Source organism: Orbicella faveolata, unplaced genomic scaffold (genome assembly GCF_042242905.1).
Source record: "Orbicella faveolata isolate gen_17 unplaced genomic scaffold, um_ofav_v1 contig_14, whole genome shotgun sequence".
Lineage (NCBI taxonomy): Eukaryota > Metazoa > Cnidaria > Anthozoa > Scleractinia > Merulinidae > Orbicella > Orbicella faveolata.
In genome coordinates, this window is record NW_028301541.1 from 18,870,001 (window position 1) to 18,885,150 (window position 15,150).

Consider the following 15,150-nt stretch of genomic DNA (forward strand, 5'->3'; position numbering starts at 1 on the left):
TTTTGGTAACTGCTTTTGCTTGCTCAGCATGGCACGTTGAAATGCCTTAGATTGATCGATGTAGCAGAGGTTGTCGTTGTCAAATAGAAAACTGGTGGAAGTGTCCCTGAAAACTTTTTACTGTAAATGCTTTTAAAGTTCTGTGGCGTTTAACGCACAAACTGGTATTTTCTATTAATGTTTGGAAAACAGTACTAAGAAAATACGCGCGCTGATTGGTTAAAAATCGTGTTTCTATAACTCGATGGAAACACAACTAGCACGAGTTGTCGACGTAATGGTGGTGCAGGCAAAGAGAATTTACATTTTGATATTCAAAGTTAACAAGTTGTTTTCCTCTTTTTCGCCGCAGTGTTTTCTTAAAGAAATAGAAAACATGTTCTCCGTGTTTCTATCGAGTTATAGAAACACTCGCGAAAGTTTGGGAGAACGAGGAATGCTATGGGAACACAAGCCGCAGACGAGTGTTTCCACAGCTTTTTCGAGTTCTCCGCTCGTGTTTCTATAACTCGATAGAAACACGGTACATGTTTTCTATTTTTTAAATAGTTGTTGTTTTTTGTCACTAAGATCATTTCGACACTTCTTTGCAGGAAACTGGTTGAGGACCATGACATCACAGTAGGAATTATTGACTTTCTCATAACCAATGGAGAGTGGACAAGAGAGGTGACGCCCCCAGGTACAAAAAAAGACATGTTCAAATGTTGTTGTTTATAGTGCAATACAGTTGATAATGCCCAGTTAATAATGCAGTTTTCTAGGCCTCAAAACTGCATTATTTTCACACAAAACGTAGAGACACCATCTCCTATTTGGTTAAGAATATAACACGAGAAAGCGAAAATATTTCTTAAAAGCCAGTGCCGTGACTGCAGGCCAAAAAAACCATCCGGGTACTACACGCTTTATAATTTCCAGCTTGTCAAAGAGAAGTGTACTTTGAATAGAAATTCCAATAGATGAGTTTGCAAAGAGAGTGTAGTTAAAAGCCTGTAATCAGAAAGTCTTTATTCAAAGTAATACCTCGACTCATCATGTCTTAAATTCGCTTCGTGTCGGTTCATTTACATGCATTCTTTTTGTCGGTTTCCTTACAAGTCCTCCGGATATAAGGTTTCTCAGTTATCAGCCGTGGGGCAGCTGGCCTATACGCTCGTAAGCCCAGGACTCGAAGTTAACTTTTTAGTCCACGTGCAAAGTTTTGCTAGTATGATTTTTTCACTAGCTAACTGGTGAGACCACTAGCAAATTCTTTCCAGGTTTTTGGGAGACATGGATGATTCTAACTCGCAAACGTTTGCTAGTGGATATTTTTCTCACTAGCAGATTATCAAAATCACTTGCATTTTGCGAGTTTGCGAACGTTAATTTCGAGCCCTGGGCTAAGCCCTTACTTACAATTTTTATTTTTTTCGTTGGCTCGCTTGCCTTTTTGCGCAAAAGAGCAACATTTGGTTGAAGCACTTGCAAGCTCGTAGGTGAAATATAAAGTAGTTTTGAACGCGTCTTATCTTTGTAAAGCTCGCAATTACCCGGTCATGCTGATACCTATGTTCATCTTAAGCAAATGAAAACTCGGGAATCTTCTACAGGTGACATTCGAAGGCAGTGAGTGAAAGTTGGCCCTTTCCGTCGGTTTTTTAAGCAATAGAGCACTTTTATCGTGTGTAAATAACCTCATCTAAACGCGAGGAGGGTCCCCAGAATTCGAGACAGTTATGCAAACCCAATTCACCCAATCCCCCTCCCCCCAAGTGTTTAGATTAGGCTATTTAAACACGGAAAAAGCGCTCTATTGCTTTCATAAAATATTTCTCAAAAATATGCGCGAATCTAAAATGTCACAACCGCGTTTACTTACTTTCATCTGAACACACCTATCGACCAATGAGAGCGAGCTTAGCTTAGCAGTTATTTAATAGGAGATATAAAATACACAGAAATTGAAGATGCGATAAAAGTGTCCCTTAGCTTAGGGGACGGTTAGCGAGGCTACAGCTCTTCAAAACCCGGCTAACCCCTGTATCCCCCTTCGAAACCCCTTACGGTGCGGCGAGGGCTTATAACCGTAGTATATTGAAGTCATCAATGCTGTCGTAAACTGCAATCACAAAACTGTTCATTGATCGTCATATGAGGTTGAATGTCTTTCTTGTTGTTTCTTACCCTCTTTCCAAATTGACATTAATTCTTAATCCCAGATTGACATTTAAAACGAAACAATTGATTTATAATTGCTTTTAATTTGCAGTGCCCCCTAGATCAGCACGACCACCTTCTTTGGGCACCCCGGCAGAGGAGAGGTCCGCCAAGAGATTGCAGGATTGCCCCTGGTATTGGGGTGAAATAAACAAGTGAGATTTCTAATGGTTTTCTTAAACTGATCTTGGGGTTTCAAGTTGATTGATTACACAACTAAGTTAGTTCAGAGTGCCAATATCTAAAATCAACCAATCAGATTGCTCCATTGCTGGTCCAATATTCTCGAAGTATCGGACCGGGCACTGTCCCGAATGATCCCGCGAGGTCAGTCTTGAAGTTTTTGGGGTAGTCTCAGTTTTGTAATAAATCACTTATTAACCAAATGCGAGGCCCGTACTGAAAGGATATCGGCCCTCGGTCGTTTTTGTACGGATTAGAGTTAGGGCTGATATTCTCCAAGTACGGCCGTCGCGCTTGGTTAATAAGTTATATATCTCTGATACCTCTGTTTTCTTTCATTTCAGAGAAACAGTCAGTGAGAGATTAAAAGATCAGGAAGACGGAGTATTTATCGTTCGGGACTCGCGACGGTTTCCGGGAGAGTATACACTGACCTTGAGGTATATTGAGTTCATTGTTCAACTCATTTCGTACCATTCGTTGTTTCAAGACTATGTAGAACGTGGTACTTTCCCCCCAACCCCCCCCCCCCCCCCCAAATTCTGTGCCTGTGCCCGACGCTCAATCGAGACCGTGGATTTGAACTTTCCGGCCCTATACGGGGATGTTTTGGCACGTGACTTGGTCATCCCAAGCTCACGTGACAAATAGATTCCCGCCATATTTACTTGAGAAAGACGCTGTGATAGCGTCGAAAGCTTGTGATCGATAAACCTCGGCATCTCGTTTCGTATTGATAATAAAACAAATTAACAGCTAATTTCTGTGTGATTTTAGGAAAGGAGGGTTGAACAAACTGATCCGTATTCTGCACAGAGATGGCTACTACGGGTTTTCAGAACCGCTCACATTTCCATCTGTGGTTGATCTCATCAACTATTACGAGAAAAGATCGCTGGCATCTTACAATCCGAAGTTGGACGTAAAACTTTCAACTCCACTCCAGAAATATGATCAGGTAAACACAATTACAATTGAACCCCACCTTACGGTCACTGTTGGGAATTGTATTCAGTGAGTTGTAGGCTCAAACTCCAAATAAACGAACTATTTAATGAACCAGCCACGTAATCCGGAACATACAATAAGCGACGAATCACAATGGCTAAAAACGGTGAATAAGCTAGACTCAAAACTCCAAAAACAGCGGCAAGGCTGGCCTAAAATCTTAAACACGGTAAGAAAAATACAACAAAGATGAAAATCTGCAAAATTACGTCAGCGAAGTTCAAATGTACACGCGAGCACATTCTGAGCCACGATTGGCTAATTAAAATCACCTGAAGTTACGCGCGCGGACAAAAACTCATACTAAGGCGAGAGGGGTGATTTCAGAGTTCGCAAAGTTCAAAACAGTCACCATGTTAATACGGTCACCCCTTTATTACGGCCACTTTTGACCTGGCGAAACGCCCATACATTTTCGTAAAAGAAAACCCCGTTAATGAGGAGCTACGTCACGGTTTGCTGATCTTGAAAAGTTTAACCTAAATATTTCAAGTTCGTCGTTTGTAATCCGTGTTAATTTTCTTCATCCTTAACCATCCTTGTTTCTTTATGGTTTATTGTTATCTCATTGGTGTTTTTCTAGCTTAGGAAACTTTTATTTTTAGGTTTCCTTCGATTTAAAGGTAATTTCGTACGTGGCCAAAATAACTCAACGTGACTGTGTGGTAGCCTGGCGTGACTGTGTAGTAACTTGGCGTGACTGTGTAGTAACGTGCCGTGACTTTCTTTTTTCTAGGATGATGAAGAACCTGGCCAAGGCCCTAGAAATAATATTGATCATCTAGTAGAAAGACTGAAAAAAGTACATGTTGAGTTCATGGAAAAATCAAACGACTATGACAAAATCCACAACGAGGTTGTCCAGTCAGAGCAGGTTGGTGACGTGTTTTTGTGTAGGTCACGCAATCGGCTCAAGAATTCCTTGTCACGGAGTACACTCCTGTAAAGGTGAATTAATCAACATGACACGAGCGTGGGACAAAGAAAAATTCTGAGTCCCCGACAGGAATCGAACCCATGACCTCCCGAACACCAGGCGGGCCCTCTATCCACTGAGCTACGAGAACTCGTGGAGAGCAAGGTCATTTAACTGAGTTCATTTATGACAGGTGTCCTGCAGGAGTACACTCCTGTTCACAGAAGATTACGTGACTGACGCTTTTCAATTGTTCTTGTGTTTGATGTGTTACTTCCAGTCACCTTGCCTTCGGTGTAGCGTGTACAGTTTTTTAATGCAGATAAAGTCATGACGTAAAGGTAGAACTGCAAAATGTACAGTTATAATGCAGATTAGATTATGACTGAAATCGACTGAAATGTAGAGCCGTAGAAGCGTACAGTGTAATGAATTATCAATGAAACTTACAACAGTAGAAGCGGGCCATCTGCGATTTAGTTGAAGTTTTGACCGAAACAGAGAGCAGTAGATGTGTAGAGCGGTTTACAATTGAGTGTCGTGTAACCAAAACCAAAGTAATCTTTCTAGCCAATCACAAAGGACATAGGCAATCCAGTGAACCAATCAAAACTCAAAGACAAATACATGTCGCTGACGCAAAGAGCAGGAAAACAAGCGCGAGCTGTTGTTTTATTACTGTTATTCCAGCATGTCTCAGCTTCATGTTTGGGAGTGTTTTTGTTTGATTTTGTCCATCAGTTATCTTCCACTGCATCACTCTCGCTGTCAGAACTGTCCTCTACCGCTAAGTTCTTCAAAATCTCGCTTGTGCAGTCAAACTTTCCATGTGTTGGTTCTTTGTAATTGTCTTTAATATGTGGAATACCGTGCCTTATGCTTCGTTATGTTTGCTATTGTTCACGATGACGATCATATTGATCATGTTGTCACAGTTCTGAGGCCAAAGCTGCATATTAAAGAATAGACAAAAAAAGCGAAATATAATACACGTCAATTTTAATTTCCTCTCAAAATCGCGAAATTTAATACTCGCGAAAGATGGCGTTTGACTTTTCGCGAAATTGCATGAATATACTCGCGAAATTTAGTGAGAATAAGGTAATTGGATGACAAAGTGGTTTGGGATTTTAAGCCAATCGTGTAACGTAATAATGCAAGACTTAATCGAAAGCGAGTAACTTTCGACAGTGAAGGGAAAACCGTTCTATCGTGCAAATACTGTAGTGGCACTTACGAGGTGTAGCTGCACACAATTTGTAATGCAGGTTAAAAATGGTCTGAAATGTAGGGCGTATTTTCATTTTCAGGAAATAACAGACTATCACGAAGAACTTGATGCCCACCGTGAAATTGTTAAAATGATCGATGACCAAATTATTCTGCACGAGTCGTATCAAAAGGAAGCTCCTCCTCAAAACAGAGCAATGTGAGTACACATGCAATTCTGTTTTGTCGAATTCTTGTTTGTGAATGTCGCTTATTACAAGTAGCTCTTATTGGAACGAATGAACTAAATCAAATCATTATTTATGGTACCACATTTTGAATTTAGTGTTAGCAAAAGATGCCAAACGTTCGTGAAGATCTTTACCATCGCTCATATATGATCTTTGCCCGCTGGGAGGTGTGTATAGTGAAAAACTGTAATCGAAGTCTTGAAAATACTGCTTGAGGTCGTAGGCCGAGGGCAGCATTTTCAAGCCCGAGGTCACAGTTTTTCAATACACGAATTAACCCTGACCCGGTAAATAACTTACTTATTTTTCCTGTCGTTTTTAACACGCGCGTTACCGTGACCGTGGGCATAGATGGGAAAATTCTGACGGCGCTAAGAACCAATCAGATTACAGGATTCGTTAAGGCGCCCTCTGGGAAAAAAAATAAACAGTCTTTTTTTTCTACGTGTACAGAAAAATTGCTACTGTTTGACTGCTCTTTTCAATTTATTTAATTACAGACTTCGTCAAAACTACGAGTTATTAAAGCACAAAAAGCAAGAGGCAAAAGGTATCCTGGTTACTCTTGAAAAAGAAATTGCCAACATGACTGAGAAGACCCGTGTTCTAAACAAGCGCATGAACAGCATCAAGCCAGAGATTATAAAGCTACAGAGAAGCAAACAACAATACTATCTGTAAGTATTAATACTCGAAAAATGAAATATTGGGACATCCCTGCGCCATCCCCGCGGGAAGGGTGGCGGGAGTTGGGGACAGGGATGACACAGTGGCGAGGGAACTCTCCCCCCCCCCCCCCCCCCTTCAACTCCCCACCATTGTGGCGCAGGTTCGAGTCCCGGACTCGGCGTCATAAGAAGGTTGAGTTTGTTGTTGGCGCTCATCCTTGCTCCGAGGCTTTTTCTTCGTGTTCTTCGCTTTTTCTTCCTCCACAAAATGAAAAACCAGCACTTCTAAAGTCCAATTCGATTTGGAAACAGTGGAAGAAGAGCCTTTCCGTGGAATGTACCACTGCAAATTCCGATTTATTCGTTATTTATTTTGTTGTATCACTGGAAAATCGTACAATTCTGACAATACGCTTTCGACTGATATGAGTTAATTGTTGAAGGTCTTTGTGGGATAAAACCCATGCCTTAATAATGTTTGGGTTTGTATATTACACAGTGGACCCCGTTAATCCTGTCAACAAAGGGCCACAAAAATCTGGCTGAGCTTTTCTTCAGTCCAGAATAAAGTGGCCTTAATAACGAGATGGCCGCAATGCGGAGTTCCACTGTATTTGGGAGGGACGTTGCGTCTGAAAAAATTGTTTAGTTGCACAAATGAATTTGGTGTAGTAGAACACTCGAAACACGATATCAAATAGAAAAATAATACGTGTTACCGTCATTAAATGTACTACAATACAAAGCAAGGTCTGCAATGAGAAGTAGTAATAAGTTACAATTTCGCTCCCAGGATCTTTCTTCTTCTAGGAAGCAGAGAGACGAGAGTCCCGGGAACGAGGTGTAAGAAATTACAACTTTCTTTGAGAGTTGAGGGGCTTATTATCGGGGGACTAGGAAAGAAATTATCGGAAATTTATGGCATTTTCAGCAGTAAAATAGTACTGGTTGTGAAGCTTGAAAAATTCTCCAAACTATCGTTAATTGATTAAGAAACAGTTTTAATTTAATTTATTATTTTCCTGTATAATATAGATAGGACCCTGCGCGCGCTCTGATTGGTCAAGAACCCACATTTTATCAGAGTATAAAACAGAGAAAAAGCGTGTTTTATTGTTTTTCGCCACATTACCTCTAGTCAACTTTTTTGTTAGAAATGGCGAAAAACAATTTTTTTTCCTTGAAGAAATTTGTGATGGAGTTCTCCGCTAAGCAGCAAAAAGTTTTGAAGACGAGGCATGTAGCACTTAAGTTGTATTAAATTGCGTCAGTTTGTCGATCTGTGTGCTTTGTTGTTTGTACTCGCGTCGTGTAAAATCTATATCATAAAGCAAATGAAGAAGCCTAAGCGGTGTATTTCACAATGACAAAACCCTCCGGACATTTGAGAACATGAGGGAAATGAAGAAAACACTCGCTTGCGGCTCGTGATTTCTGCGTTTCTCTCTTTTACTCAAATGCCCCTCGTGTTTGATCACAGTGCAATCACGGCTCAGGCTTCTTTATTTGTGAAATAATTGCAAGGTAAGGTTCAGCTCGGAAGACGATGGTTACTGTTTTACTGATTTTAACCCGTTCATGTTTGTTTTTCTGTCTACAGGGTTCTCACAACAGACAAGGGAATGGAAATAGAGAAAGTAAAGGAAAAAATCGGCGAAGAGTGAGTGAAGCTCTATATGCACTATTTCCCATTCAATATTATCATACTCTTAAAGCTCCGTTAGGTAGCCCTCCTGTCCCACCCCTCTCCATTAAAACCTTCTCTAGAACCCCTCTTCGCTCCTGCTTCTCCGGTAGTCACATTTCATGGTTTATTCTTACTCTTGTTGTGGGCAAGTTTGTGTGAAAACAGTCTCCGAATCTATTTATACAAACGCTATTTAGAACTTGAAAAAAACTCCCCTTCTCCACGGACTCCACTCTTTCAAATATCTTGAGAGGAGTTCCCCACTCCCCTCTGCTCCTCCCCCTCCCTCCCACCCCTCCCCCACCTACACGATGCATGTCACTGTGCGTTCACTAACTTGTTCGGGTCTCGCAGCCAAACCGCAATTTATTTTGACTCTGTGTTGTTTCTTTGTTCTCCTTACAGAGGAACTGAACGAATTCGGAAGTAAGTACCACCTTGGCTTGTTTTACTTCTTACCAGTTAGTTACATATTGTCATTTCCTCTCTTCCCTTCTATTCTCTTTCCTTCCATTTTCCTATCTTCCCATAGTTTATAGTGGTTATGAAGCCCGGCAAACATCAAAGGAGCAAACAAAGAAGCCGAGATTTATGTTGGAAGGTCCGCGATCGTGCACAGTCTCTTGTTTGAGCTCAAACACTGTGCATAAATTACGTAACTGAAACGTTTCTATTTTTCAGTTCGTCAGTCATTAGTAAACAATAATTGTGTTTTGTTCACGGTCACAGTTGTCTTGTATTTTACTTGGCCCCATACTGTAGGCCCTAAGATTACCCTTACTTCTTTGTACCCTTTTGCTCTCACTGCTTAGTACTAATTTAAATTCACCTTTTATAAACAGTGCTTTTGAGCAGGATGGTTTACAAAACGGCAACTCCCAAGAGGACATCTATGATGTGTAAGATTTACTCAACATTTTTCGATCATTGTTTTATTTCTCTTTACTCTTGCCAATCAACATCAAATTCGCAGGTGATGAGAATGTACGACCTCGTATCCTTCATAGGATGGTCTTATCTTAAGGTTACAGTATACCTTCAGGGGTGTCTCGCGCGCAAGCGATGTAGCGCGTGTAGTTTAAGCTGTAGATACCTAAACCCCTATATCAAATTAAAGCTTATGGAGCTGGCTATCAAACTATACCAAGAATTTTGAAAGAAAATGAATTGTCGAATTTTTCACGACCACTAAATGCGAGCGCCCGAATCACCTTTCGAAAGCTACAAGTCAAAGCGAATTTCGTTTTTCGCCAATTTAATTTTTTCCTCGGTTTCAGGGCCCAAAGCGCTTAAAAAACGTGTCTGCGTTTTGGCATATTCAATTGCAGTAAAAAGTTACAGAACATTTTCGAAATAGGATTAAAAAAATGTGGAGTGATCGTACAAAAATCGCTCTCGAAGAAAAAGTATTTCGAAATTAACAATTCCCAGACACGCTTTTGTAGTTTATACGTTAAACTAGCCACTGTCCAAATTTAAGAGCAATTGAACAAATTCCCTTTGAGTTATAACTCTTTAAAGTGTCTGCTTCAAGTGAAAAAATTTATTCGAGAAAACAGCGCTAAGAAAAATTTTCTGCTTCGCAAACAAATTCCGCCCACAAACGCCTTCAACTGGGTTCTCAGATAACTAAGCCAATCAGGGCAGGGAAAGTTTACTACCGTTAATCTCCTGGTGAAATTTACGCGCGAATCTCTAAAAAACTCTTGTGTTTCGCAATGCGCTCAAGGAACCGAAGGCAGAGAGATAATTTTTCTGTAGCTCAGTTTTTCCTGAAGCTGGTCTGGCACAATGGGGAAGACTGAAAACGGATACGAACGCTAGAGTGGCTGAGCGAAGGAAACAAACACAAGAAAGCGCGGAGAGCAACTGTGTGTGGGCAACTGTGCATGGATAATATTTCAAATGGTCTCAATGAGTCCGACGATTCGTCGATATCGGACTCATCAGGAGAGTCTCTGTCAGCATCCCTGTTATTGCTGTCAAGTTCCGAAATTTTTACAGAACCTTTCTTTTCTCTTACCACGAATATTTGTCCGCCTTATACGATAACTATAGCTTCATCCGCGTGGCGAACTTTCGCTTCTTCACTCGTTGATGTATTTTCATTCGTTCTTCGCTGTTTTCGCTTTTTCGAACTGGTCCATGGTTTAAACGTGGTCTATGTTTACTTATAACATAATAGAGACACGCCTAATACCAAAAATGCTGGGTAGTCAGAACAACAATGCTGATCAACTGCAGTCAATTCGTGACATCCATATAGGTAATTCCCGCGAAAATCGTCTCGGTTGATTGCATACGCGCCACAGGGCTGTCAATCAAGAGGTAAACTTTTACTTCCGGTGAAAACGTAAAACCGCCATTTCTCCGCCAATATTTAGCCTTTTTCAATTTTTTTTTCAGAAATTAGAGATTATTCTTCGACCACTATTTTGACTCAAAAATCCAAATTTGAAGAAAATTGCCGACCCGAAGGTATACTGTAACCGTAAGATAGCACAAACCAGTTTCCAGCACTTTCCGTGACTGAGATTTTGATAGGTCATTATAACCACTCTTTATCAGTTGATGCCATTGTCAGGCTTGAAGATATGAATTTTATTTTCTCGTGTTAAAAGCAATAACTGCTTTACTCGCTACACTTGTTCGTAAAATTAACAAATGGTAAACGCCATAGTGTGTACTATTGAGTTATGGATGCACGCGGGAGGTTGCTAAGCACGAAAGAAGCGTAAGAGTCGTACGAGGCGATAGCCGAGTGCGACTCTAGCTTCTTGAGTGCTTAGCAAACCTCCCAAGTGCATCCATAACTCAATAGTGCACGCTATGGCGTTTACCGTTTGTTTTATAACATAACATTGAGACATAGGAACAACAGAAGTCCTTTTATTGAGCTACATCACAAAAAAATGTTCGGGTAGTCTTACATGACAAGAGAAAACAAGCGCGCGAAAATTCATTCATGACAACCGACTGCACACTAGTAAATCGATAAAGTTTCATCTTCACACAACTGTGAAGACAGTTTCGCATTTCTGGGAGAAGGACGTCGGCCATTACTTTGGAAACAATGTCTGTCAAAAGATTTGCTTTGTGAACATTAGCACACACGTCAGCAGCGTACACCCATGGGCAAATAATAGACGCTAAATTAACCAATCAGAGCGCGCGCTTTGCTTTAGTTATGTTATAATATAATTTATATCTTCGCGCCGCTATGTAATATCCTCTATATATAATGTTGATTTAATATTTTGTTCTTATTCTTTGTTATAGGCCTGATATAGACCTCTCTGAACCGCAGTGGCTACTTGGGATACTTGACAGGTAGTGTACTGCAACGATTAAGTTCTGTTATCCCCAAATCGCACAACGAGTCATGAGTGTTCTACATTTATTAACAATTACTTTATGTTACAGAGAGTTTGTTCGGAGAGCTTTGACAATTTGAGCTGTAAGCTCTTCATCTGTGTGAATTTTTTTGTCCTTGACTATTTCTCGAGATTTGTTTGGCTAATATTTATACCTAATCATACCTTTTTGGTACGCTTCGGTGGCATATCAGGTGAGTTTGGTCGAGCCATGGTTCCGAGCCGTGGTTCGTATTTTTATGAGACTAAGTCGAACCAAAATATCCATGGTGAGACGAAACAAGCCTGATATGGCACCGAAGCGTACCAAAAACGGCACGATTAGGTATTTACCGTACTTATTTTTCGGTCAAGTGAGCATGATATCGTAGCTATATCAGGTCAGTGACTTGATATCAGTAAACACGGTTTCTGCTTGGTTTATTGCGAATTTGGGTACGTTGGTCTACGGAACATGGGACCTATGAATTTGGTCATATGTTTTTTGTTGTCATGGTTTGTAGGACTGAGGCTGAAGCGCTCTTGAAAGACAAAGTCGACGGTACTTTCATGATCAGAGAAAGTAATCGGCGGCCCGGGGAATGGGCTGTCGCCCTCAAGTAAGTTTATTGTAATTTGCCTGGTTTTCACTACTACGTAAGCACAAGCACAAGCATAAGCATAATGGTAGTGAGGAGGCCCGCAACACAAGCATAAATACGTAGGCATGCGCAGAATGGATAATTTAAGTTAAAATAAGATGGCGGACTTTCGCTCATGCTTATGCTTACTTGACATAAATACAAGTACACACGTGAAGAGTGGGATAAGACTGATGTCGAAAATTGAACGACCTGGTGTGCCTCTAATAATGATAATAATAATGATAATAATAATAATAATGATAATAATAACAACAATAATAACAATAATAATGATGATAAAAATAATTATCACAAATATTTTAACAGGGTGGCCCATCAGTGTATAAATACTGTTATCAAAGGGGTCCTGTGAAAAAACAAAACTATGGTGAAAATATGGCAAAAAAAGGTTAAATTACAAAATTGGTAAAAATGTTCACTTATTATAAGCATTTGTGAAATAGAAACTTGTCTTGAAGTTATGGATCTAAATTCGATTGGTAGCTCATTAGAAATCTTGGCTCCTTGATAGTGAAAGCTCTTCTTCCCAAATTCAAGGCGAACTTTAGGTAGTTTCACTGATAAATCATTGTTCCTTGTGTTCTTAGAAAGAAGTGATCTTTCAAATTAATTCTTAAAGGAACTCAGTCACGGTTTGTGCATATTTAAAAGTTTAGCCTCGATTTTTCAAATTCGTTTTTTATAATCCGTATTAATCTTCTTCATCCTTACCCATTCTTGTTCCTTTATGGTTAATCATTATCTCTGGTGTTTTTCTATCTTATTTAACTGTTATTTTCGTGACTGGGCTCCTTTAAAGGAGGTGCAAACATTATTTTCAAGACAGTCGAAGACAAACTGACTGCTTTTTCGCTTAATTAAGTTCTCGGCTGCCGTGCTCTGACTTTACCGTAACGTTTAATTTTTTCTTTAGGCACAGAGGTTGTGTGAAGCACATTGAAGTAAAGCGAGGTCCGGAAGGCTGCTTTGGTTTCGCGGTGAATTACACCACGTATCCAACGTTGGTTGATTTAGTGCGGCATTATCACGAGAACACGCTACAGGTTCATAATCCCGAACTCGATACAACCCTTAAATTCCCCCTGGGGAGTTTTGTGGGGAGGAACTAGTAGAAATTTCACTTGAAGCTTTGTGTTCCGTGCAATCTTGGTCCAAGCGAAGAAGGCTTGTCCAGGGTGGGGTAACAAGGGAAGTTCCTTGTTTCCTGGGGAATTTCTTAGTTCCCGATGGGAAGTTCCTTGTAGTATAAACTTGTTATTGTAATTTATTTTTCTTTGCGCTATTGTGTAGAAATCATTTATATATTAAGATTTATTTTTATTGATAAATACTTTTTATTTCAAGAAAATTGTCTCGGTAACTTGTAAGTTCGTTAGGCGCGTTGTCCGGAAATTACTTCTCGAAAGTTTAATAAAATATCCTCCCTACCAACTCTATATTTACTCGGAAGGCAGAGTAGAGTTTAACGTTTCCTTACTTGTAAGTAAAATAGGCAAGAGTTATCAATTAGCCTGTGTACATCCGCCCCTCCCCGCCAAAGAATTGGCGTCAGAGGTCTTTCTCCCCAATTTTTTTGAGGCGAGCGGCGGATTTACACAGGCTATTATCAATTAGTAATTGTTCGAATCCTTCGCGATCTTTTCCAATCTTTATAATCGCCGTTCCCTTTGTTAATTACGTTAATAGACTACTATTTTAAGATATATTTTGATTTGAATTAGTTTTTGTAAATCACCAGAAAAAAAAAATGATGCAACCCTATAACACTGTAGGCTCGACGTCCAGTCCCCACCCCTTCCCCCTGAGGAACAAAACAAATTGAGCCTAACCTTCTAGCTGTTGTATTAATGTTCGAGACCTAAAAGATGGGGATAAAATAGTTTATAGATATCGCTTGCTTGGGCAATTTAACTTTATTGCGTAAAGATTAGGTGAGAAATTAATACTTCAGTATTCATTGGCATTAGAAGCTATGGTCATTTTGTGCTACTGTGTCATGCAAGGTTTTTTCTAATGAAAGATCTCCTTGCCTTGTGTTTGATACCTGTTAGGTCAAGCATAGCAAAGGTTCAATTCTGGGAGTGATAATAAATTATTATTTTTGATGTTTGTGGTTTTTTGTTACTTCTGTACTTTTCGTAGTCGGTAGCGTCACGCAACTTTTCTCAGCAGACGTTGTATGACACGACCTGCAGATAACGGTGTTGAGCCAAGGATGTTTCAACTTTCCTGCTGGTGTTTCCTTCCGCATGGTGTCCATTCTATCACCAAAACTTGTTTACAATGAATAAGCGCAAGAAAAATCACTTGTCAGTGAAAGATGTTTCATTTTTTGGTAAGACTAATTACGTAGTGTGACAAATCAGGGTCATACTCTGTGCTTAGTTGCATCTTTGCCTACATTGTAGTTCCTTGTCCTCGATATTTCGCCTCGGTCAATCGTTTTCGGGTCAAGTAGTCGAGGCGAAATTCTTCTCGGATACGTCACTGAAGTCAATTGACCGTGAAGGCCTGGGAGAAAGCCGTACAGGAACCGGTTCCTGTACGGCTTTTTCCCAGGCCTTCACGGTCAAGACGACTGACTGGCATTGACCCAGGACAATTAATTAAACCTGTTGTACCAGTTTAATCATTGAGGAATGTGCGGCATACTGTAACAATTCGATTAGGTGTCCTTTAAATAAGTGCCCAGCCAACACCACAAGGCCAAATCGATTGTAAATATTATGAATATATAATACAATTTGATGTCCTTGTAAATACTATTTTACATGTTTCCATTTGAACGTTTTTCTTAGGAAAACGGGGAGGGGAAGGTTTACGAGGTTTTGTTTTGTTTTGTTTTGTTTTTTTTTTAGGGCGAGGGGAGTCCCCTACGATAAGACTTTACCTTTAACATGTCTAAGGCCGGCTTTTCTTTTCACTCGTCTATGTGTTGTCGTTGCGGCCATTTTTAACCGGTGATCAGTAGCTCCTGCGAGGTCTGGGGCCGAGAATTCGTTTCTGCA

General features: G+C 40.2%; 1 protein-coding gene across 4 annotated transcripts in view; it reads left to right on the top strand.

Moving 5' to 3' along the window:
- The window catches only part of LOC110064487 (phosphatidylinositol 3-kinase regulatory subunit alpha-like), a 29,240-nt gene extending 14,993 nt beyond the window's left edge, over positions 1 to 14,247 (top strand). Inside the window, exons 12-24 of one of the 4 annotated variants that reach the window (XM_020771541.2) lie at positions 594 to 682; positions 2,255 to 2,357; positions 2,730 to 2,825; positions 3,163 to 3,343; positions 4,130 to 4,267; positions 5,620 to 5,738; positions 6,270 to 6,446; positions 8,038 to 8,097; positions 8,518 to 8,550; positions 8,967 to 9,023; positions 11,404 to 11,454; positions 12,002 to 12,097; positions 13,056 to 14,247. In XM_020771541.2, coding sequence (XP_020627200.2) covers positions 594 to 682; positions 2,255 to 2,357; positions 2,730 to 2,825; positions 3,163 to 3,343; positions 4,130 to 4,267; positions 5,620 to 5,738; positions 6,270 to 6,446; positions 8,038 to 8,097; positions 8,518 to 8,550; positions 8,967 to 9,023; positions 11,404 to 11,454; positions 12,002 to 12,097; positions 13,056 to 13,251 — 1,396 coding nt within the window. In that variant the 3' untranslated portion in view covers positions 13,252 to 14,247. The remainder of the gene's footprint in view (positions 1 to 593; positions 683 to 2,254; positions 2,358 to 2,729; positions 2,826 to 3,162; positions 3,344 to 4,129; positions 4,268 to 5,619; positions 5,739 to 6,269; positions 6,447 to 8,037; positions 8,098 to 8,517; positions 8,551 to 8,966; positions 9,024 to 11,403; positions 11,455 to 12,001; positions 12,098 to 13,055) is intronic. The other 3 variants (XM_020771542.2, XM_089286857.1, XM_089286858.1) reach the window with 3 other exon arrangements.
- Positions 14,248 to 15,150: the final 903 nt, after the last annotated feature.